At 31.8% G+C, this 26850-nt stretch overlaps 1 protein-coding gene across 1 annotated transcript; it reads left to right on the plus strand.

Annotated features, from left to right (window-relative positions):
• The first annotated feature begins 23878 nt into the window (after window positions 1–23878).
• On the plus strand, window positions 23879–25879 carry LOC127735741 (octopamine receptor beta-2R-like). Its single transcript, XM_052246026.1, has one exon. It carries the CDS (start codon window positions 23990–23992, stop codon window positions 25148–25150), a length of 1161 nt encoding a protein of 386 aa, XP_052101986.1. The 5' UTR covers window positions 23879–23989; the 3' UTR covers window positions 25151–25879.
• Window positions 25880–26850: the final 971 nt, after the last annotated feature.

Below are 26850 nucleotides of genomic sequence, written 5' to 3' on the forward strand. Positions count from 1 at the left end.
TATTGATATTAAGGTATTGGTATACATTTGCGTGTGGTATTGATATTAGGGTATTGGTATACATTTACGTGTGGTATTGATATTAGGGTATTGGTAAACATTTTATTAGGGTATTGGTATACATTTGCGTGTGATATTGATATTAGGGTATTGGTATACATTTGCGTATGGTATTGATATTAGGGTATTGGTATACATTTGCGTGTGGTATTGATATTAAGGTTTTGGTATACATTTACGTGTGATATTGATATTAGGGTATTGGTATACATTAACGTGTGGTATTGATATTAGGGTATTGGTTTACATTTGCGTATGGTATTGATATTAGGGTATTGGTATGCATTTACGTATGGTATTGATATTAGGGTATTGGTATACATTTGCGTGTGGTATTGATATTAGGGTATTGGTATACATTTGCGTATGGTATTGATATTAGGGTATTGGTATACATTTGTGTGTGGTATTGATATTAGGGTATTGGTATACATTTGCGTGTGGTATTGATATTAGGGTATTGGTATACATTTGCGTATGGTATTGATATTAGGGTATTGGTATACATTTGCGTGTGGTATTGATATTAAGGTATTGGTATACATTTGCGTGTGATATTGATATTAGGGTATTGGTATACATTTGCGTATGGTATTGATATTAGGGTATTGGTATACATTTGCGTGTGGTATTGATATTAAGGTTTTGGTATACATTTACGTGTGGTATTGATATTAGGGTATTGGTATACATTTGCGTGTGGTATTGATATTAGGATATTGGTTTACATTTGCGTATGGTATTCATATTAGGGTATTGGTATGCATTTACGTATGGTATTGATATTAGGGTATTGGTATACATTTGCGTGTGGTATTGATATTAGGGTATTGGTATACATTTGCGTATGGTATTGATATTAGGGTATTGGTATACATTTGTGTGTGGTATTGATATTAGGGTATTGGTATACATTTGCGTGTGGTATTGATATTAAGGTATTGGTATACATTTGCGTATGGTATTGATATTAGGGTATTGGTATACATTTGCGTGTGGTATTGATATTAGGGTATTGGTATACATTTGCGTGTGATATTGATATTAGGGTATTGGTATACATTTGCGTGTGGTATTGATATTAGGGTATTGGTATACATTTGCGTGTGGTATTGATATTAGGGTATTGGTATACATTTACGTGTGGTATTGATATTAGGGTAATCGTATACATTTGCGTTCCATGTTGACATTACATTCAAATGACATTTTAGTGGTCGATATTTTCTTTTGTAGGCGATGTTATGTTATGGGGTTCTGAATTAGCAGGTTTTTTTCTTCCTGAAATTTTGTACGTATTGGTATGCATTTTGCATCCTTTGTTTGGTATTGGAAGCGTTTTCCATAAAATTGATTGTTCAATATTTCCAAAATTCTAAGGGTTATTTAAATAATTAAAAAAAAAACGCGTCAATTATGTACTTTACACTGCAATGTGCTGTTATTATTCGGTCTATTTTTTAATTTTAAGTTTGTAAGATATTTGTTAAGGTATGTTAATTCGTTTGATTTTAATATTTCGTGCCTCCGTTCCGTTTCAATTTAAAGGGTTTTTTGTTTGTTAAAGTAGTTAACCATGACATTATGGTCACATTAACCTGAAACTTAGTACCGATGTCCATTAGGATGTGAACTGTTACAAAAATATGCCAAAATAGGGATATGACCTGGACTTCGATGTTAATTAAACATGAACAAATATATACAAGAGCGGGAAATGGTGTCCTATGGGTACATTTTCCTGTGTTTTTGATTGGTGGATTCATTACGTCCAGCGGCTAATATTTCATGCATACGCAGGCCGAGGAAAAATTAACGTTTAATACAATAGGAAGGCTTTTTAAAGACCGGGATGCAGGGCTTGATATTGACTTTCCCACTAAAAAAGATGGCATTTTTAGATATGGATATATTTTGACTTGCAAAATGCAACCTACGGGTGCATAATAGAACTGTTGCAAGAATCCATTCACAGGCATAAAGCTTGGTACTCTCCTTACGCAAAACAAGGACCTGGTTGCGTATGTATACATTCACAATAGCCAAACGGAAGATCTGTTAATGCTGACTGGGACGTGTCTATACCCCAGTCCAACTACACTAAATTGCATATTTTGAACCACGCGTTTCGACTGTACATTCGCAATACATGTCAAAAATTCTCTGCACACGTTAAAGAATACTTAAGCAGAAAACTGATGAGGATGATATAAATACGCAGTTATATATCTTGTCTGGAAACGTAAATTCCAAGGCAAGTGTCGCAGAAAAATAGGTTGGTTCCCACGGTAAAATATTCCGTATACCTTCGGAATATACAAATATTGTAACGGCCGGGTACCAGTCTACAGTAAAAACCTCTTGCTGGTGGGGAAATTGCTGTCAAATTCATATCGTCATCTCGAAGCATAAATACCAAATCCTGAATGCAAAAAGAACACGAAAATTGGCTCTACATCTTTGTGACGTTATGCAAAAAAAAAATGTTAGTGTTAAATTCAATGTTGCAGTATTTGTTATCTTTATTATTCAATGTTGCAGTCCATGATTTTCTTTTAATTCAACTGTGTCTATTGAAATTCTACTTTATGACTTCTCATGAGATAGTAAAATAAAGTTCAAGATTATAAACATTGCAACGTAATGTCTTTTGTTGTTTTATCAGCAAACAGAGACAGAAAAGTTTCAAGATGTCGACATTATATTTGATGCATCATATAATCATCTCGAATGTATTTCTCTGGGGTTTAGAATTATGGGGTCTTTTAGCAAGGCTTAATATCATGTCATTTTCAATTATACCCTCTTTTCCCAGTGAAATTTAATGTATTGCTTAATGAGCCTAAATTATTATCTACTAGAAGTCAAGCAAACATCAATCAGTCAATCAATATTAATCGTCACCAATTATTAGAATACTCTAAATATGGCTTTAAATCTTTGTTCCTGTGAACTTTTATTAGCAGTCATACCACATCATCTTAAGTTTAATATTGTCACATAATGGAAAGATTTACCGCACCATCTTGTTTCATCTCAATTTCCTGTCATTATATGTTTTTTTGCCACAGAGTCTTTCAACTTTTGACGTACTTCAGTTGTTATTTCCTTCTTAGAGAAAAATATTACAAAAACTTGTAAATGACTTGTTACTTTATTATGAATATTAATCCCTTTATTTTATCAAAAGTGTTCATTCCTTTCGTCTCAGCAACACGACGGTGCCATATGTGAAGCAAGATCTGCTTACCCTTCCGAAGTACTTGAGATTACCCCAGGTTTTTAATGGGGTTTGTGTTGCTCAGTCTTTAGTTTTCTATGTTGTGTTTTGTGTACTTTTATTTGTCCGTTTTTTCTTTATCTTTTTTAACCATGGTTTTGTCAGTTTATGTTCGACTTATGAGTTTGAATGTCCCTTTGGTAACTTTTTCCTCTCTTTTACATTATTATTGTTATTATTATTATTATTATTATTATCATTATTATTATTATTATTATTATTTGTATTGTACTGTGCAATTCCAACGATCTGATCGCCTACATAAGTTATTAGATACATTATGAACCATGCTATTTTCATATGTTTAAAGTAGATCATTTAAACTGAAGTTTCTTAACATTAACTGATTTTTTAATTGTATTATTTTGTCAGTGTCAGAAGCGGCGCAGTGTAAAAAAAATAGTTTTGGTACTTTTAATTCAGTTCAAGTTGAACAATCCTTACGAATAGTCTACATAATATTCACATTGAGAGAAGACAGCCAGGATTTGACTAAGGTATAGAATTATTGGGACTAAGACTTTCCCCGTCCTGTGCGAGATGTATGATAATTAATAAGCAGTCAGATTGGAATGGACAATTAAACCCAACATTTTGTGTGGAGAAGATGTTAAGGGCATACGATACAGTATTGATCCCTGATGATTTTATTACGAAAACTTTCATACAAGCTATTTTTCGCCCAGTCAACTCAAATATATAATAAAATATACTTGCATGAACTACTTTTAGAGACAAAGGAGGTCGAAATTTTAGACATTTACTAAAAATTTTGGATTCTTGGACATTTCTATCCTTACGACTTTTTGTTTCAAAAGATAAACACACGCAGAGTTTTGAATACACATTTGGAATATCTTCTTTCCATAAGTATGCCCTAAATTTGTGTAGCATTTTTTTGCAAATAATTCATTTTTATCAAATTATCACGATTTTAGAAAAAAAACGGCATTTCTTGCTGTATATTTATCTAATTAAAAACAAATGCATGTGTGATTTATTCGTAAAAATTGGTACAAATAATTTTCATACATATTAAAACCAAGTGTCATTTTGAAAAAAAAGGGGTCTATGTACTCGTTTTCAAGCTAATGATTAAAGTCAGTCGCAAACTTCATCTTTCGAGCAACACTGACGAGTCTCATGTAGACGAAACGCAAGTCTGGCGTACCAAATTATTAGCTTAGTATCTTTGATGAGTTTATATTGTGTTATTAAAATTATTCTTAACGTGTATATGATTGTAAATCGTCTGTATCTATCTATTCTAGTCATATTATTCGAAGATTTCATTTCCTTTTTCCAATACAGACACAAAAGTACCTAACAGAATAAAATTGTCGTTATTCACATAATGATGATTTAAATAAAAACCAACAGGATATTGAAATGCTAAAAATGGTATGCGGATACACTTTAATTTCTAAATAATTAATACTTAAACATTAAAATTGAGGATCCACCTCATTCAGTCATCGTATTAGTAACTTCTTTTCCTTCATAAGATTTCCAGCTTGAATCCTGAGATTGAGAAATTACATATAGAACGATTGGTCGATTAACACACAGTAGGCAATTGGTTAGGTTTCTAAAAAAAAATGCAACTTAAAATTGATGGCGTGTCTAGTACACTTATATTTAAAATAACAAAGAAATAAAATTAAATAATCATCCTAGTGGATTTTACTAACTTTTGTTTTAAGGATAATTCTTTTCCAATTGAGTTTCTATTTGAGTCTTCCATCGACAAATTAGGGAATGTCCTATTTTTTAAAGGTAGAAGTAAAAGTCTGGATTGTGTTAGGATGTTCCCTGCGTGTTTGCGAACTATCATTTTGAGTTTGCGCAATCATTATGGTTTTGAACAGTCTTATACACAGATAAACACGCATAGATCTGTTATTTTGTATAAAGTAAACGAATGCACAAATAACAAATTTACATTTGTGAAATCATAAACAGAAATGGAGGGAAGAAGCATTCATATTTTTCGTTGACTTTGTTCACGTCCTCTTTGAGTAAATTGCCTCATATTATGGTTTGATTTGTAGCTATATATAAAGAGTCACAGTTACTTTTTTACAAATTGCATAAACCATCTTTAAAAGTCAAATTATAACGAAATGGTTATTGATATACAAGGATACAAAAATACCGCTTATAAACACGAGTCTCTGCAAGAGGCCTTCTTGGCTTAACTTTAGGGTGTAGACTCTTAAAGCATATTTGAAAAACCCCAGCACTTGGCAAGATGACGAATAAAAATAAATCATGTGCAGTAATAAAGAATAGAAAAACAAAGGATAAGGGGTATCCATCTATGACACAAAATTTTACATAGCAAAAACACACAAAAAAGCAAAGCAACAGTGCTATTATTGCTGTTATTTGTCTCAAAGTCACAACGAGGCTGAGTGAAATTATTTGCAAAAAAATTTGAATAGACTTTGTAAGATGTAACATCACCAAATCGGGCCTTGGCAAAAAAGAACATAATGGAAAATAGTACATAATTAAAACAAAATACTTCCTACGCATAGGTGTAAATATAAAACTATGTAGAATATATTTTAGTAATTAAGGTCTCAGATGAAAGGGGAAGGAGTCCATTTTTGGTATTTTAGTATGATGGTGCTGTAATATTAATTATTTTATATGTTAAACCACACATTTTCAACTGTTTATAAAGGCGGTAACATGTTATAATAACTTTATAAATCTTCAAGTCATGGTGGATACACTACGAGAATAATTATAACAAAAATGTCTTACATGTATCGTTTATGATTTCGAGTCAAAATATCAACCAGCAATGTGGACGGCTGTGCCTGGCGAAGGCACAAAATGTACCATCAATGGACCAGAGTCTGTTCACAGACATTACAATTAACATTTGTAATCTACTCATCCTGTAATCTGCAACCTTTTTGAGATTATACTGCAAGTTCAGGCGATCATTTTAATGTATATCAAAATTCGCGATAGCGATACGCAAACTCTTGTAAAACGCACCGACAAACGGACAAAATTCGGTTTACCGTTCAACATTTTTTGAAATATCACACTGGGGAAATTTCCCGCCAATGATATTTGAAAATCGCTAGGGTACAAGTACCAGACAAGGATTGATTTATAGAAGGTTCTTGTAGATGTCATATACATATATACTGTGTTCTATTCATGACTGTATACTTTGGATGTTCTTTTCTAGGATATTCACTGTATTTTTTTCAAAACTTTTCTTTTACATAAATAAAGTGCTTTTTAATGTTTATATAAACGATATATCAATATAAGAAATAAGAAGATATGGTATGATTGCAAATTTATGTTTAAAACAATAAACGAAAAACAAATATGATAGACAACAACCTACGAAATAACTCATGTGTTCCTAAACAAATTCAGGTTATTCTCAGGATTAAATCACAGGTAAAACCTCTGGGGAATTACAGGTAGTACATTCTCGCAAACATAATACCATTTCTTCGCGCAAACGCCATGCTTGTCATATTCAAATTCGCGCAAATGTTGATCGCCCCTAAATAGGTCATACAGCTCGGAATCGTCCAAAGTCCTGACAACGATTGACAAAATTTCTACGTGGAATTACCAAAGATTTGTCATAAGGACCAAATTTCGTGATGGACAAAACATTATGTTATAACTTAAGACAATCATTGTCGGAACAGACAAATGAGTACAGCGGGGTTAAACTATTTTTTTGCATTCAACCGTTAGTTACCTTTTTACATTTATAAATATCATTGTAACCTTCATCGGTTAGCCTATTAAGGATAGTCATATTCAGGTACACTACCCAATCCTGTTAGCTTTATGCATAATATTATAAGAAAAAGCTTTCCGTTAACTATCACAATTTCAACAAATTCCAATAAGCAAAATTATTTTCATTATGCAACTTAAAAGAAAAAAAACGATATGTTTTTTGGGGGGTGTTTTCCCGATACGAATGTATCTAATATATAGCAGTGTTATGATCGAAACTAATTAAATTATTAGTATAATAATTTAAGTATTATTTTGTTTTTTTTAATTACTTTACTTTCACATTATAAAATGCTTATATATAATTGTTCCTTTTTATACTTTTCTTTCATTGATATAATTGACATATTTCTGTTTTGAAAAAAATTTAAAGGCCACCATTATTACACACAATTGATGAATACAAATCACTACAAATCACAGATTAACGATTGATTGTTACCAGGAAATGGTTCTTATTACAATACTTTTATCAGAACTAAATATCACACTACTGCAGTTAATGTAAACATCGTCAATGAAATGAGCCTGAAAAAAACATTTCATTCCGTCAGACAAAAAGTCATATTAAAACAAAATAAAGTTGTTACTTTAAAATACAAATCACGACACCATCAGTTTGTATTCTAATGCTTTTTATGGTCACAGCTATCCTTTATATTGGATCTGTATTTGATGTTTAAATCTTAATCATTGGTTTACAGTATGCTGTATATAATATATAGAGATTCTACCACTGCATCGAGTGTGATACGATATTTATCCACTCGAGACAGTTAAATTTTCAAATTTAAAACGCGAGGCTCGCCGAGCGTTTTAAATATTTAAAATTTAACTGTCGAGAGTGGATAAATATCGTATTACACGAGATTTGGTGGTGGAATCTGTTTCTCTAATGATTTTCAAACAATACGCAGGCAAATTTATTCCTTCTTTTCGAATGATCTGCAAAAAGATGTGTTCTTTCTATGTGACGTCATCAGGCATGGTCGCCTTTTTTCATGCCGTCACAATAGGAAATTCAGAGGAAAGCAAGAAAATTCGACGTCATAATCGGATTTTAACCAATGAAGGACTGAGATCAAACGAACCACACGTTGATTAATTTGTTTCATACAATGGGTGCAGAAAGGGATAAATTGACGAAGAATTAGAGAAATATATATATATGACGTAATGCGATATAATATGTAAAGCCACCTTTGGTTGACGTCTACCGTCAATCCCATGGTTGACGGTCACAGTCACTAGCAATAACGTTGCGTAATCGCAGTCAACGTTTCTGGGATTCTTCAAATGTTTTACATTTTACGCGTATTGCATTTGAATTAAAATAACAGTACTTTATTTGAAGAATTGCCACCGTCAGTTGGGGATTAGACAGTAGCCCTTTTCAAACACTTTACTTCCTGAAATGTATCCAAAAATTTACCAAATAGAGTCGAAGTTAGCCAGAATCGTGACTTTTAATTAGAATAATTGCATCCACGACTGGTCCCAACTTTCCAATTTAGTTCGAAACTCCTACAATAAACTGTAGAATTATCATGGTACTTAAGGAATTTTAGGAGAGCTGATGACATCGCTTATGAAGTTTACAACCGAAAGTCAAAAACCGATATTCAAAAGGATGAGATTATGTTGTGAATTGCCAATGAGATAAGTATCAACCAGAGACAAAAGGACGAGGATGTAAACAAATATTATAACCAATTTTTAGGTAACATTAAGGCCTTCAACAATGAGCGAAACTCAGTGTACCATATAGCAAGCTATAAAAGGCCCCGACTTGACAAGATGTGAGTCAAACACAGTCTGTTCATGAAATCAGAAATATTCTTCTGATGTCAAGTCCCTATTAACTGTCAATATACATGTATGACCAAACATTCTGGATTTTGATTGATGTCAGCATCTGAGTATTTAGAAAACAGTGTTTTATTCATAAAGAATTTCATTTATATAGGTTTGCTGCTTACGAGAAAGCTTGATTGATGTCAGCATCTGAGTATTTAGGAAACAGTGTTTTATTCATAAGAAATTTCATTTATATAGGTTTGCTGCTTACGAGAAAGCTTCTTAACTTAGGGTTCGTGATGGGAAAAAACAAATCTTAAAGATCGCTTCGAAAGTTGACTGACGTCATCATTACTTGTTTACTGCTACAGTATATTTATGTAACAGGTGACCGTGGATATGTTCCTTTTTTCGTCGTGACTATACCGTCCTCTAGATCTGTTCCTCGATGATAAAATTCGCCCAATTTCGACCTTTCTCGGTGTAGTAGGAACTGCTTATTCCTCTGGTACACATAATATAAAAGTAAGGAGACGTAGTATGATTGCCAATGGGACATCTATCCACCAAAGTTCAAATGATGCAATAGATTCACTTTCGGTTCTTAGTGAGAACCTGGTCGTTCGGTCTTTTATTTGTTACCATGTTTATCCCTCTTCCCGAAATTTTCTTACTTTTTTCATAATTAATATATTCTATAAAAAAATTAAATATAAAGAAATGTGACGTTTTATATTAACACTTGAAATGCTCTTAACCAAAAAAAAAAACTACTGTGTTTAATCATTTATTACATATAATATAATAATTAAAGGCTTTATTTTGAAAAAATACTTCAAATTGCATTTTTGTTCCTACGTCATAACATTCCATTGTGTGATCTCTGGTTATCTGAAAAATCATTTATAACTAGTAATTTCATTAATTGCCGATTCCTATGTGCGAGATCTTCAAGAATTGCATAATTTTTATTTGATAAACTCGATGAAAATATTACCACTGCGAGATCTATGTAATTTATCGCTCTATTTATTCAATAAGTGGTTGATTTCAGGTTTATTTTAATTGCAACAGAGAATTAATTCTAGGAATAGGAAATGGGGAAACCATACATTAATTATTGTTCGTTTACGCCTGTCGATCTATCATACAAAAGAGGATTAGTCTCATTTACATTTATGTTAAATTCTTAATTAATCCACTTCATGAAGACGGTCATATTTATTTAAATGAGAGATTGACTGTAAGGAATTTTGTGCATATCTTTCACAGTAAATTTGTTAAATTAAGTTCAAGATTAGAAGAAAATTTGTTAAGGGGCAATACTTAATTGAAGGTTAGCTATATATAGACAAGACATGACAAAATACATTTGGTGGGTATAGAATCTTTAAAGAGATCGCGAATCTTTTGGAAAAAGCTTCTCGAATGTGGAAGGTTCTGTGGTCGATAGAACTTAAAATTGGCATTTGCTACTTCTCCGTTAATCACGCACCATTTAGGAGTAAATGTATATGCAAAGACTGGTCTGCTCGGAGTCAGAATGTTATTCTGGTAGTTTGACATGTCTTTCTGTTACCTGATAAAACTAAACACGTTGACTACATTAAACAAAAACCACTTAAAAAAAATGCGGCTCAGCATGTCTGTCTAGTACAAATCAAGGTTCATTGCAGCTCGGCATGTCTTGTATGTTTTTTTTAATTTTAGTTCATTTATATGTTTTGGAGTTTAGTGTGACGTCCATTTTCACTGAACTAGTACACAATTTTATTTAGGGGCCAGCTGAGGACCACCTTCGGGTAGGGGATTTTCTCGCTGCGTTGAAGAACCATTGGTGGCCTTCGGCTGGTGTCTGCTCTTTGGTCGGGTTGTTGTCTTTTTGACATATTCCCCATTTCCATGCTCAATTTTATTTTAAATCAAGGTTCATTGCGGCTCAGCATGTCTGTCTAGTACAAATCAAGGTCCATTACGGCTCAGCATGTCTGTCTAGTACAAATCAAGGTTGAATGCGGCTCAGCATGTCTGTCTAGTACAAATCAAGGTTCATTGCGGCTGAGCATGTCTGTCTAGTACAAATCAAGGTTCATTGCGGCTGAGCATGTCTGTCTAGTACAAATCAAGGTTCAATGCGGCTGAGCATGTCTGTCTTGTACAAATCAAGGTTCATTGCGGCTCAGCATGTCTGTCTAGTACAAATCAATGTTTATTGCGGCTCAGCATGTCTGTCTAGTACAAATCAAGGTTCATTGCGGCTGAGCATGTCTGTCTAGTACAAATCAAGGTTCATTGCGGCTCAGCATGTCTGTCTTGTACAAATCAAGGTTCATTGCGGCTCATCATGTCTGTCTAGTACAAATCAAGGTTCATTGCGGCTCAGCATGTCTGTCTAGCAGCTCAGAATGTCTGTCTAGTACAAATCAAGGTTCATGTTCATGTAATATCAACATGTTCTCTTTCTGATGTGCTTATAAAATATAATATGCGTCGTTGGACGTCAAACACTATTCTGTCACCCATTCATTTGTGTTGAAATTACTCAAATTCTTGTTTTAAAACATGACGCACTCGACTCATTTCTGGGAATCTTTCATTCTTAGGAAGATGAAGAATAACAATAATGTATTCGTCCTCGGCCTTTGGACTCTGGTGGATAGTTGTCGCATGGCAATTATACCACGTCTCATTACTTTTATATATTTTGCCGATTGTGATGCTATTTATTCCAACAATATATCTATATGATCTCGTTGTAATGAACAGATAGGAATCACTTATAAAATGGAATGATAGATTAATATTTCACTTTTTCTCTAATAGTTGTCCTGTTAATTGCGATATCCGTAAACAAGACATATCGGTAAAAAAAGTCACAGGACAGAAAGTCACAAACTAAATAGGACAAAAAGTCACAAGATAAAAAGTCATAAATAATTTGTTTTTAATTGTTTGTATATATGAGAGAAAGATCCTGAAATAATTACATTCTATTACATATATTCATTTTAGAGTTTAAAACGCCTTGCTAAAAAAGAAAGTATTAAAGTTTAATCATGCAAAAGTTATATTTCTTGGCCCCATAAAGCCATTTAAGTACCAGTCACATTGACAAATTTGTTTTCAGAATCTTTACAATTACATTTGACATTTAATGTATCTGATCATTATTAATTTGTTTTAGAATAGACTTTGTCTACAATGTTGCTTTATATATAATAGTTCAAGAAAAATCCAAAAATGTTTTTAAAAATAAGTGTTTTCTTATTCAAAGAAAAGTAATCTCAAAGCTGAATTGGGACTTTTTATCTGTGACTTTTTGTGCTGTGACTTTCTGTCCTACATTCATTTCAGTACTGGCATGAAAATACGGATATTAAAATTTGCTGTTATAAAATTTTGGAAATTATTTTAAATTAAAGCTATGATTCCTTGTCCACTTTTTGACTATACTTGTTGTCCTCTTTGGTTTATAAGCTCTTCATATTTTTAATAAGCTTTGGATTTTTTAATATTTTGACCTCGAGCATCACTGAAAAGACAATTACTGTCGAAATACGAATCTGGTTCAGACAAATTGGTACCGTTAATGTTTTTTTAAGAGACATGTTTCTATCTCGAGTGTCCTTACATATCTGCACTAAGAAAACGGCAACCCGAATATATTGGATTTAACTCGTAATATCAGATTATCTTAGACCTTAGGTTTTCTGGTATTTACTCTGTAGAGATTTGGCGTGATTTTAAACCTAGGCTTTTTATATATCCTTAACATTTGAATTTTCTTCTCAATTTATTCTGGCTTCTTTATAATTCCTAGCTGGAAGGCACGCTTTTCATAAATACATAAGATACTTAGATAAGTTTGATACATAAATCATCCGTAAACAACAAATTCGTGTTTTTTTAATTTTGTGATGAGGACACATAGGTCAACTCAGATCATGATTTATTTTATATACTGAGTACCACAAAAAACTGCACCAATATAAATGTAAAGCTATTGGAAATGGATCTTCCTGTGAATACGATTAACAATATAGAAATTATTAACTGTCCTGATAAAACAATTTTAAAGTCTTTAAATGTTTTAACCCATAACACATACGCTATTTTTTTAGGCAAATTTGAGGTTTAAAGAACAACATAGCCTAGATTTAATCTGTAATTTCTTGAAAATCATTTGATCATGATAAACATATTATGGAAATTTGTGAATTTGTAATTCGACCACTACAAAATAGTTAAAATTGAGAAAAAAATTAATCAAACTCAAATTTAAACCATAAACTTTGACCTTTTTCATGCAACAGAAGGTTATATTTGTGTTTAATGAGAGGTTTTTGACAAATCAAAAGTAAGGGTATTATATAAATAACACATAGCTGAGAGGGTGATAGAGCAGGTTGTTACCCCGAGAAAACATTGTCAACTGAGGCGAAGCCAAGGTTGACAATGTCTTTTCGAGGGTTAACAATCTGCTCTATCACCCTCTCAGATATGTGTTATTTAATTTATTATACTGAATGTTCTGTTATTACTGTCTACTAAATTTCACTTGCACATAACAACTATCCGTATTGAATAAAGCGCACACTTGATCAAGCGTCTCCGTGTAGGGTAATAGAGTATTTGCCATGGGATAGAATAAATTGTCTCCCTCGTATTAACCAATCAAAATCTTGCATTTTGACATGAAGTATAATAAAATAAAATAATATATACTAAACCTGGAATAGAAAATAAAGCAGATGTTGTTGTAAACATTAAAAACACAGCAACAAGTTATCGTCGAGTCAAACTTGTTTTGTTTGTTTACAATTGTTTTCTTTGATTTTTACCAAAGCAATAACAAGAATATCACTTTGGCTTTCCTCAATTATGATATAAGTGACTGTGTGTAAACTTAGTAATGGAAAAGTGCAAAAACTGAATATATATGCACATGTTCAATATATGCTAGATATACACAGTAAAAACTTCTTCAAATATACATTTTTTAAGTTTATTATGATAAATAAATACAGTTTACAAATATGAAGAGAAGTTGGATTATAGCTTTGCTAAAAAAAGATATTAAAATTCTGTTCGAACGAATTACATTTATTTCGAATTTAATGTTTTGAAAAAAGTCCGAACACTTTTAGCACAAAGTTACTTCCGTTTTGCTTTATCAGTACACAATTATACATGTTAAAATTTTCAGAGCCCTTTTATTGCTATGTGTATGCTTCCAATTGAAATACCCAGCCGTGACTAAAGTATAGAAATATGGTAATTCCTGGACTCAAAACGGAAAGTCCCTTATCAAATGGCAAAATATCGAAAGCTCAAACACATCAAACGAATGGAAAACAACTGTCATATTCCTTGCTTGGTACAGGCAAAACACAGTTTCTGTTGACATCTATCATGTCATCATTATCAAGTGGTTATTTTCCGGTCAACATACCTTGCAGAATCTATATTTATCGAATTATTGTTACATTTGATCTTTTTTTTTTTTAAATATGCATGAAATATTTGCCACTGAACGTTAAGCAAACATCAATCAACAATCAATCAAATTACAATAAGGTAAAATAAAATTTGATCTTGGTTCATTACGTCTACATAACATATACAGGAATGTTTCACAACTGATCGTATTCGAGTGCGTACATATGCACAAAGAACAATTAAGTACAGTGTCATTGTTTTCTGGTTTGATCATGAAATTACAATTACATTTGTTTACCATCTGTTGAAAGAATAACTGTTATTATCATAGCCAAACAATTCCTGAAACGGGTAACGAAACGATGCATGCAAAACCAGTCTGACTCAACAATTAAAGTTTGTTTCTATATTCACAATAAATAATAACTAAGATTTCAAGATCGTTTAATAATCTAGCAAACTTTAATTACATACAGTAAGTACCCGCTCGAATATTTCAGCTAAACATTCAAGCATTTAAGAAGACGTCTTTACTGAAAGGCTGTGTTTGTAACACTGCAGATGTGTCACATTGGATTTCATCATGGATTCTTTTTTGTCGTGGTATAAAACACCTCACGAATATATGTGTCATTTCTCAAGTAAAAACTACGCTGGTAATTTCCTGTTATCACGATATTTCATCAAACAAAATATTCTTGTTGCATAAAACAATAAATAGGACACCAGTGACAGACTATGTCATAATCATTTCCGGAGAGATTTAAAGAAACGTCTGATAGACTTAAAACCAATTAAATATATTCCATCTCAGCGGAGATCCACTTTATAATATAATGGCATTGTTAAAAAGGAATGGGTCATACCAAAGTCGACGATAATGACGGAAAACGATATTAATGTCAAGAAGAGCAAAATGCACGAATAAGATCGAATTGATCGTATCTTTATCCCAAAATCATTGATATACTGTCAATGGCTGATTTACTCAGCTAGATATTATACATAATACATAATAGGAGAATTGAAATCACTTAAAATACTAAACAGTTCATGAGACCACAACAACCAACAACACCAAACTCATCTGAAAAAAAGACAGACTTACAAAGACAACCACAACAACGAACAAGCATGTTCCAGATAGCCTGACAAAATGTGGAGGTTCAAACTCATGTTTACTTGCAAACAATCCTACCCTTTGCCTATCCAGACCATACGTCGTAGAACAGGGAATTTTAAACGGCCCATAATTCTCTGTGATCTTCATATTTAAAAAAAGAGTACAATAAAATAAGCTTCTTCAGAACGAAAAAGGCTCATCAATTGGAAAGAAAGCTGTTGTTCAGCCATATATCATTTCAAATAACCGTAACATGTATATAAATGAAAACTTTTCTGTTTATTAATTTTCATAATACTGCAACAATACAGTGTGTTCATTCCCGTGTTCCAGTAGGACAACATTAATATTTCTTTTTTTATCCAGGCCTTTTTTGTTGAATCATTCATCATATGATAGCTTGATTGTATTGAACCAGTTCTGATATATGATCGTGGCTGCAATTAACACATTGATCGGAGTATTGTAAACCGATCCTCTACCTATTATTTAGATAACAACGTAAATCTGTATTTATAATGCATATTATTTCATTAAAGTTATGTAATATGGTTATTTTTATTTTCATAAAATATTGACCATTTTATTTTTATTTTTTTCAAAGAGCAAACAATTTTTCAAGGAATTACATAGAAATCATTCTGTATCACAGGCAGGATTCTACTTCGTCCAAATTATCTCAACATTACGTCACCTAATTTTTTTCAGTCGCGAAAATTGAAGCCATTTTAGGGATGAACCGCTGTCCATTTAGCTCGAGAAAACCAACTAATTTATCCACATTGCATCATTATTATTCTTACATGACAATTGTATCTTAAAAGACATATGTTTTTAATAGCTATTAATATAAGCATCATGAAATGTACTTTTATGCCTGTTGTCAACTTAAAACTATTGTCTGATCGGTTGCCAGGGTGAATTTTAGAATTTTAAAAGACATTTAAAAATGTTTTATTAGATATTTCATGGAAGAGCAGACTAAAAATTTTCAGAAGTTGAAGAAGAATTACCCTAGATAATACACACAAAAATGAAACTTTTTTGAAGTTATGCATTTTAAAGATAAACTTGTAAAGTCTGTCGTTTAATGTTTTCAGTAATTGGGGTGGTATTGCACGGTGTGTCCGATAATTCTTTTTTTTTTGGTACATTTCATGAATAAAATAATTGATATGATAACTTTTAGATGAAATATGAGTGAACAAAAATAAAATATAGTGCAAGTTAACAAATACAACTCAAATTTAACATTTGTAGTAGCACGAAGCTTTATTGTTTGTTATTCAAGCACACCTACTCTGTTGTTATAACTCATTAGAATGGTATTTCCCCAACAAACAGTTGCTAGGGACAGAGATGCAAATTAATGTTTAAAAAAGATCAATCTTTTATCTGTCTGTGAATTTTTTCGGCGGAATTCATGCTTATGCATAAAAAAGATCCACATGTATTTCCACCTACAATAATCGACTGTTTTGTGAAAATTTGTCTCTTCTTGAAAAGTTTACTAGTATCTCGAAGTTCCATACTATAATTTAATTAAACACACGTATATAAGATGTAAAAAATTCCTAAATTATACATATACATTAAATTTTTAAGGCCCATTGAAACAGAAACTGATGTAAACAATTCAAATATACCAACTTGACGATTTATACCTTCTCTAATAAAGAGTTCCATTTCTTGTGTTTAATTTCAACTGGATATCAGCCTGATCAATGTATCATATAGCAAAAAGACAATATCGGACATGACACCATAAGAATGAACAGTGCCAAATTTAATGTAGTGTGAAGAGTTAAAACGAAGACTATAGGTTTCAAATCTAGAAAAGGTTTGACTGAACAAATCACCTACATGAAAAATGGATGTACTCCAAGAGGATCATTTATTTATTTGTTTGCGTTATGTTTTACGTTTAATTGAAAATTATACTAGACATTTTTTAATAGATAATTTTTCATTTGTTAATTAAGATCCCTTGTAATATTTTGATGAAATGAGAAAACAAAAACGATAAAACTATATCATCACATTATCAAAGGGAAGTAAGTAGACATTCAATGTATCCTCTTATCTTAAAGTGCTTGAGGAAGGTTATGAAATTACATTAAAATTTTAGCTATAATTAAAGCCAATGTAAAACTAATATCAACCGTCATTAACCGTTCTGTAAATCATAAATATACAAAAGTATTTGACAAAATAACGACACATACATTTGATTAAGATTATAAAGTCTAAGAAATGATTGTGTTGGATTTTTCTTAAACAATTAAGTTGTCTATTAACAGGAAATTATCAATTTAAAGTTATAGTTTGACATAAAAATAGCCTCTGGAACAATTAATAAACAACCCTTTTTAATTCTTAAACCATTATAATATCTTAATCAAAACACTTTTATTTTTACTGTGATTTTTTTGGACCAAAGGAATATTTCTTTCTTTGTGTAATTCATTTATAATATAATCTGTTATCAGACTATAGAAATCAAATGTGATTATGCAACGACTCAATTTCTGGCTGTATAAAACTAAAAACTAGCATTTTCTGCTTAAACATGTAACATTCAAAAGTTGGAATTTTGCACTCTTCCTTTTTTATCTCTCATGTACATTGTTCATAGATCTTGCAATATTTAGACTTTTAGACAATGTCTCGAAAAAACAAATATAATTTACAGACGGAGGATTGCTTCTAACAAAATCGTAAACAGAGTTGTCAACTCATCAAAATTCCGAAGCGTTTAACATGCACTAATCCATGATATCTTAATATGTTTGCAAAATTGAAAGGATGTCATTTAAAAATTGTTTTCTGGTTGTGTTTTCTATGTAAGATTAAGGTAATGTATCAGATTTGCATAAGGTTTGCATACAACTTCTGCATCTTCAAAATCAAAATAACAGTAGGGTCACCAACATCATTTTTGATGTACTGATCCATCTACTAGTATTACCGTGTTGTTAGTGAAAAAAAAACCGAAAAATTTCGCTTCACTTATTTCAACGTTTTGTGGTAATTCTTCACAAAGAACACCATTTTGACTGATATAAACCCCACCAAAAACCGAGTGACCTAAGCATGATCATTAACATCATGAAAACATGCCCAAAACATGCCAAAATTCTTCTTGGTTAAAAATGTTTAAAAAATCATTTAGAAACTTCAGTTTCAAATCCCTTCGACACAGGTGACCTTAGATACAACTGGCTATTCCTTTTAAATCCCTTCGACACAGGTGACCTTAGATACAACTGGCTATTCCTTTTAAATCCCTTCGACACAGGTGACCTTAGATACAACTGGCTATTCCTTTTAAATCCCTTCGACACAGGTGACCTAAGATACAACTGGCTCTACCTTTTAAATCCCTTCGACACAGGTGGCCTTAGATAAAACTGGCTGTTCCTTTTAAATCCCTTCGACACAGGCGACCTTAGATACAACTGGCTGTTCCTTTTAAATCCCTTCGACACAGGTGACCTTAGATACAACTGGCTTTTCCTTTTAAATCCCTTCGACACAGGTGACCTTAGATACAACTGGCTATTCCTTTTAAATCCCTTCGACACAGGTGACCTTAGATACAACTGGCTATTCCTTGTAAATCCCTTCGACACAGGTGACCTTAGATACAACTGGCTATTCCTTGTAAATCCCTTCGACACAGGTGACCTTAGATACAACTGGCTATTCCTTTTAAATCCCTTCGACACAGGTGACCTTAGATACAACTGGCTATTCCTTTAAAATCCCTTCGACACAGGTGACCTTAGATACAACTGGCTATTCCTTGTAAATCCCTTCGACACAGGTGACCTTAGATACAACTGGCTATTCCTTTTAACTCCCTTAAAGCTTTTAATAGTTATGGTTTGAGCATTCCTAATGACGTAAGTAGAGAAAAAAACATTAATTTGTTATAAAGTGTTATTTCCATGCATACATAGTTTTCAAAACCATACAAAAACATATGACAACCTATTGGCTATAATTTGACATTCACTTTCACGTTTCCTTAAACAATCAGTTAAATATGCAAATACAATGTGAATGATATATCTTTTATTCCACTTTCAGTCATTTTGTTAATGGGAAATATATAGTTGTGTCTTTTTTAAAAGAAAATTTCAAAATATTTGTTTTTATTTGCCCATTTTAACCAGCTTTCAGCCTGTTTTAGCCATTGGTTTCAAAATAATTACAACCCAACGGTGAAGACTATGAACGAGAATAGTTACCTTTTTCCCCAATTCATTAGTTCCGTTTCATATTTTATTGTTTTTTTTCCACAGAGCTGTTTTGATATCCAGATCTCTCGAGAAACACGTGCTTTTGTCTTTGTTTGATTAATAAAACACTAATAAACTGCATAAAGCAAGGTGCTTTGAATTTCCCCACTTCTATGAACTACAAATTATGGTTTATTATTTTATTTGATTGTAATGGATATTAGACTGATTTACCGATATTTTATCATTTTGAAAATTACTGCGTCACTTGTAGTGGATTTCAAAGCCTAACATCATATAGTGATCTCTTTTATCTATTGGCTGTTTATTATACTTGTAATTTCATTTTAAGTATGATTAAATTGAAAATAATGATATTCAGATGCCTTGATTGAGATAACCTTATCAAAAGAGGAATAATTGCATTTATATAAGATAGAGGTTCCAGGTTTTGACATAGAAAAAAAAACGAGCAATTGATCATGTTCATATTCTTGACAGAAAACAATTCACAGTTTCCGACATAAGTTGCATAATAGAAGGTGTTTGTTTTTGCTTTCGTATCTGATAAAAGTTCTGTTTTTCAAGAAAATTAAACACAAAACTTTGTTTGTGTCAAAAGTAAAAAACATCAAAGATATCAGGATTATTATTTCGTTTGTCCTACTTGTTTTTCGTCTACGTCTACCCTGAAGTTGGAAAAACATATCAATTACAAAATTGGATAGAATTGAAAATAAATTAAAAACATATTTAAAAATGTAGCCAAATCTGGCTAAGGCTATCTATGTTTTTTTTTTAATGAATTATCTTAATATTTTATGAACAGTCAATATACGGAAAATAACTGCATCAAAACTGTCCTGACTACTTACTGGTGGTAATTTTGGAGACGAAACGTCAATTAACAGTGGCATCGACCCAGTTATTCTTTTGTAAAAAAATCCCAGGTTAACTTGTTTTGGAGAGAATAGCTTTAGCTTGATACGACACGGACTCACTTTTTCTTTTTATATATCTTTGCCATGCAGCAATTGACCATAGGAACGGTGAAATAGTAAGTACAACTCTTTTCCCGCTATTGAAAAACATTATTTTTAAACGGGCGGTTAAAAGAATCAAACACCGGCAGAAATGCGTGAATTTAAAATCTAAGACATCCTCGAGAGTCATTTGCTATCATTGCTGACCAAAATGACCTCGTCAGACATTGAAAATCCTTGGGATTCTGGGATTTCCCAGACTTACAACCTTTCTTGTGTTAGATTCTCAAACTGTAATTTAACCTCTTTTGTGCCTCAATCCGTGCATGTTTTGAACGTTTTTTTGTTAATTTCTTTTAACGTTGAACGGGCGAGAGAAAAATAACAGAATACAAGACTGGAAACACTCAGATATCATTCGGCAAAGTTTTGTATCATCTCTGATGAGTTTAATTTCGGACACTGAGCATCAAAAGAGACTGAATATCTTACCCTCAGGTGACCAAGATTGTCCGGTATTGCACCCTTTTTGTGTTCGATTCGTCATATCTTTCATTTGTAATCATCTGTTTACACAGGTATTTAATCTTTTCTAATGCATTTATTGATCATCCAAGATAGTTGTCTTTATTCACCTTTTCTGATCTTCTAATCCATCATTGTGTTCTTTTATGGACGAGAATATCCTAATCCGATGGCTTCTATGATTAGTTTTATTGAAAGATTATCGTCTTGTTCTAGAAAGCCGAATGCGAAATATGTCTCTCATTTAAATAGAGAAACAATCCATACAGACATTAACGTTTCTGCATGCTGGTTATTAAATGTGTTTAAGTGAGTGTTCATATTAAAACAAAACTGCTGCAAATGACAAAGGATATGGGGTATCCATCCATAACACAAAATCAGTACATGTACAGCAAAAAAAAAAAGCAAAGAAACAGCGCTGTTATTGCTGTAACTCTTCTCAAAGTCACAGGTAGGCTTTCAACACTGTATATTTCTTTTATAATATTATACCTTTATTTAGTATGGCAAATGGACGTTTTCAGGTGTAACCATTTTCGACACGGGCTATCTTATATAGTGTTTTAATTCCATTTTTAATTCTTTTTCTACTAACTTTTCGAATGCTAAAAAAACGTACCTATACTACCTGTCAAGATTGTTCCCTAGTAGTTTTGCTATGCCTTGTGTTTTAGCCATAAAAAAAAGATTTTTATGTATAGTAAGCTGAAAGTTTGGAAAATAAAAAACAGTATCTGTGCATTCCTTCCACATTTTTGTCACGTATAACTGATGTTGAACAACTTTATAAGTTTACACAAAATATTTAAATATGGTTTTTGTACGATTATGCTGCTAATTATTTTCTTATTGTTATAAATATTTAGACGCACACAAAGCAAACTATACAAGTGAAAATAAATATTCCTTCTTGTAAAGTGAAGCATTATTTGGATTTCAAAGTGTCTTTCTTAACACATTAATAATCTTCATGTTTACATTTATTTACGGAATGCTTTTGATATTAACAACACACCGAAAGAATATTTTGTAAAAATATATTTTTAAATAATATAGTAAGTATTATGGATTAACATTAATACAAGTACCACTTGGAAACGAATCTCATGTGGTTCTGAATACTTTGTATGCATTTTAAATATCACACTAATGGTTGTGTTATTTTTTTCAGTCCTTGTACATCAATTCTTCTTAAAGACATTTTAAATACCCCACACTTGAAAAAGAATATTAGTCTGACACGGTCATTTTGATCTTAGCATCATCTGAAAAGTCTGAAATCTAAATTATTCAGTAATATTCAGTCTTTCTGTCAATTTCCAGACTTATCCACTGCGGTAAATCAGTACTGTTCGGACAATTCGCTTGCAGTCAATTCCATACTGTTAAACTGCTCAGTAGCTTTTCAGACAAAACAGTATAATGTTGATGTGTATAGGTAAATACCAACTACTGAACAGTCTGAACAGATCTTAATTTGCATCAGTGGATACGTCTGAAATCCTGAAAATGACCTAATAATTTATTGTTCATTCCATTAACACTTTTTCAGATTTAAATGACAATTTAAGATCAAAATTGGTATACTAGTGCCAACTATTTATTTGTTCATGAATTTGAACTAGTAATTCCAAGAACAAAAACTTTGCTGGTCTGTAAAGCCACGATGTTCTTTAATCTTTACTTAAAATGAATTGCAGGTCAAATTGTGGAACCGAAATCTAATTAGAATAAAAAGAGACAAAAGTTATTCAATCTTGAAATAAATCATGTAAAACATTCATTTGTATGCTTCTAAAATATTGTTATATCAGCAAAAGAGCTACGAAACTAATAATTATATTTATTTCATAAAATGCTAGAATCTGCAGGATACAGTATTGTTCTCGTCAACTTGCTAAAAACTATTTTCTCCCTCTTTTTTTAATCTTTCTTTATTTAGTCAAAAGCAACATGCAGATGTAATTTAGGTAGATTAATTTTGTTATATGACGCATGAGGAGATACAATTTTATAACTTAATTGGTTCACATTATATTAATCAGTAATTGTTAGAACTAATTGGTTGGTGTTTTCAAAATCCTCCTGCTTAAGAGTTAATATGACAGACATGTTGACAATAATACATGCTTTGATATTTTACAGTGTAGGAGTACTGTATCGTTTGTTCGTCATTCGATGGTTTTTGTTTGTTTAACTGATAATGATCATGCTTTGTAAAAGTTGCTATTTTGGGATCGTAGTAGTTCATCGTTCTCTAGCGAAATCAAATTTTCTTGAGTATTGTTTTGGTATATTAAGATTAGCGTAAATCATCATGTATGTAACACCTTTGACTTCATGCTGGTCAGTTATATTTACAATAGGAAACCATGGCTAAACATCCAGTGTTTCCATCGGAATCTTTAATCTTTATTTAAATCACTCAGGATTTTACATTTCAGCAAAGAGGTATATCGCTATATTCCAGTTATTTGTCTTTTTGTTTTCGTTTTCGTTTGATTTGTATCCTATTGTTTTTTAAAAAGCGTAAGATAATTTAGTTATTACATTTTTCATTCAATTCGAAACTACATCTCACTTAAGAATTTTCTTGTTCTATTAATTCTAATGTACTTGTTTTCATTGCAGATTATGGAAATAGAAACTTGATAAACTAAAACGGAGCACTTTCAAAGCATGTCGTACTAAAGTTTCCCAGCTTGTTGGTATTGCCTTTTTATTTCATTCTATTTGGAAATGAACGATGTTAAAATCACAGATGTCGCTGCAATCTCCAGAGATGATGCTAAGAATAAATGACAACGCAACAAACAACAGTTTTGTTGTTAATGAAACAACAGGTACATCTTTAGATGTGTTTTTATTGGTGCTAAAATCAACAGTCATGACACTTATCATGTGCACAGCTGTAGCAGGGAACCTATTAGTAATTGGAAGTGTTGTTAAATTCGAACGTCTTAGGTCACGTGTGACAAATTACTTCATCGTATCTTTGGCCTTTGCTGATATTTTAGTTGCCGTGCTGGTGATGCCTTTCAATGCTAGTATGGAAATTAGTGAGAAATGGATATTTGGGTCATTCATGTGTGACGTATTTAATTCGAATGATGTTTTATTCAGCACAAGTTCTATTTTGCATATATGTTGCATAAGTATGGATCGCTATATAGCAATCATGAAACCTTTAAAATATGAGAGAAAAATGACAAAATTCCGTGCTTTGTCAATGATTGCTGTTACATGGATAGCTTCGCTACTGATTTCGTATATACCCATTCATTCTCAACTCTACACAACACATAAAAATGCACTTGTGTTGAAAAATAACCCAAATGCTTGCACTTTTGTTGTGAATCGTTTATATGCTATAATATCGTCCAGTGTTTCATTTTGGATACCATGTACTATAATGGTATTTGTTTACATAAGGATTTTTATTGAAGCGCGGAAGCAAGAAAAGCATATCCGGTCAGCTAGTGTTTGCTCAAACAAGTCAAATGCCTTATATCCAAATAGAAGTTCTCGCGATATTTCTGACCGGAAGACAATGAAAAGGGAGCATAAAGCTGCAAAAACGCTTGGAATAATAATGGGCGTTTTTATTTTATGCTTTTTTCCATTTTTCTCATGGTATTTAATTACAAGTATGTGTAAAGACTTATGTCCATACCCACCAATACTTGGAAAAATTCTATTTTGGATAGGATATTCTAATTCTTGCTTGAATCCAATTATATATGCTTATTATAATCGAGAATTTAGACAAGCTTTCAAAAGACTGTTAAAAATGAAGTCTCAATTTGACTCATATAATTTTAACCATTGTTCTTCCGGTGATACAAAAGATACTGCTCACGTTCCTTTGGTGTATCTTAATGGCAACGGTGGACCAACTTCAGTGTAGGCATTTCATGTTAAATTGTAAGAACAGAATATGGTCTAAATACAAGCAAAATTTATGTGACAAAAGAAAGTCTACATCTGTCAATCAACTACTAGTATTCTACTGTTGACAATATATCTTTAATTGTTATGAAGTAAAAATATATAACACGTTTTCGAACTAAAATAAGATAAAGTAATATATAAGTTTTTTAAACGATATCCTAAATTTCGACATATGACCATTATTATTCAAAAGGCTATCCAATGTTCAAACAATTTATATTACGAGAGAAAAAAACCAGCACTTGCTTAGCTCTTTTAGATCATAACAGTTGCAATTGTTATTCATCAAGAACTACTTCATATTATTTTTTAGTATAGATATTCGGGATGATTCAACAAACTTCATTCAAAAGTGGTAGAAATTTCTACAAATCCGTCAATCGTTTTCCGACGAAAGACTGTACAATTGAATGAATCTAAAAAATCTCCATCTTCTGTATTCAGATCATATTCTAGCTTTCTATGTTCTGTTATGATTAAAACGAGTGTATCATAAGTCCATTATTGCTAAAAGTACAATTTATCTAAGTACGTTGTGAATGTGTATTTTTTCACAAAAAAGAAACATGAAATATAGATATCTGTTTGTTGTTGTTTATTATGAATTCAGTACATGTCTGATTATTCCATGATATGATTAGGTGTTCATGGCATGACAAACTAACCAAGGTTGATAATGCCAAACTAGAACTTATTGATCGGGAAAGTATTCTACTTATTTCTTCAATTTTTTTTGCTGATTTAACATGTTTGAAATCTTTTGAATAGCAAGTAAAACGATGAAAATAGAAGTTCTTTGTTATTATAACATGTCAGCAATGATAGCAAGTAGTTAATCGTTGACATAAAAGTTTCACGTGAGGAATGCACAGAACATCAATTGCAGGTTTAATGCAGATGAACATTTTCATATGCATAGCATAGCACCATAACAACACAATATCTGGTATCGGTTTAAACGGTACAGATGAGTACAGTTAACTAGTATCGTATGTAACAGAAACAAAATGTATAACAACAATACCGAACTTCAAGGTAAATTCAAAAGGGGGAAATTTCATAAAAACTGACAAAGTGAGCTTACATGGAAACAACAGCAATAAGCCATCTAGTAAACGAAGGTCGATGGTTTACCACGAATATTTTGGCATCAGCTACCACTAAAACTGAAGGTATGTGCTAGCACGAATTTAGAAAACAAGATTATTGGCATCAACCAAAGTTGGAAAATTTATCGATCTGTATGAAATATGTACTAGTATATTCCAAAAAATCGGGTTAATCAAGTGAATTGAAGGAATACATAGCTTAACGTGAGGGTACCCAAATTGCCTATATTTTGACAGTTTTTTTTCACCTACGTTTTTTAATGGTCCAGACAAAAGTTTCCATTCTGTGTTTATTTTGTAGACGTATCCTTATTTATTATATAGGTACACCAATTTAATTTTGAATTTATATTGATTCATAGAAAAAAGGGTTTGAACCGACCTCTAAACATCCATGCTTAAATTCACATCTTTAAAATCGAATAACAGATGTTTGGTTTTATTTCTTCAAATATTTAGAACAATTTGACATTAGTATATGCTTACTGATCATTTTTCAAGAAATGGAGGCATGTAATATATTTTATTTGCTCTTTTTTGAAAGGTT

The sequence above is a fragment of the Mytilus californianus genome, unplaced genomic scaffold, assembly GCF_021869535.1.
Source record: "Mytilus californianus isolate M0D057914Y unplaced genomic scaffold, xbMytCali1.0.p SCAF_3, whole genome shotgun sequence".
Lineage (NCBI taxonomy): Eukaryota > Metazoa > Mollusca > Bivalvia > Mytilida > Mytilidae > Mytilus > Mytilus californianus.

Coding starts and splice junctions, on each gene's coding strand:
- LOC127735741 (XM_052246026.1), top strand. CDS start 23,990: ATGTTAAAATCACAGATGTCGCTGCAATCTCCAGAGATGATGCTAAGA.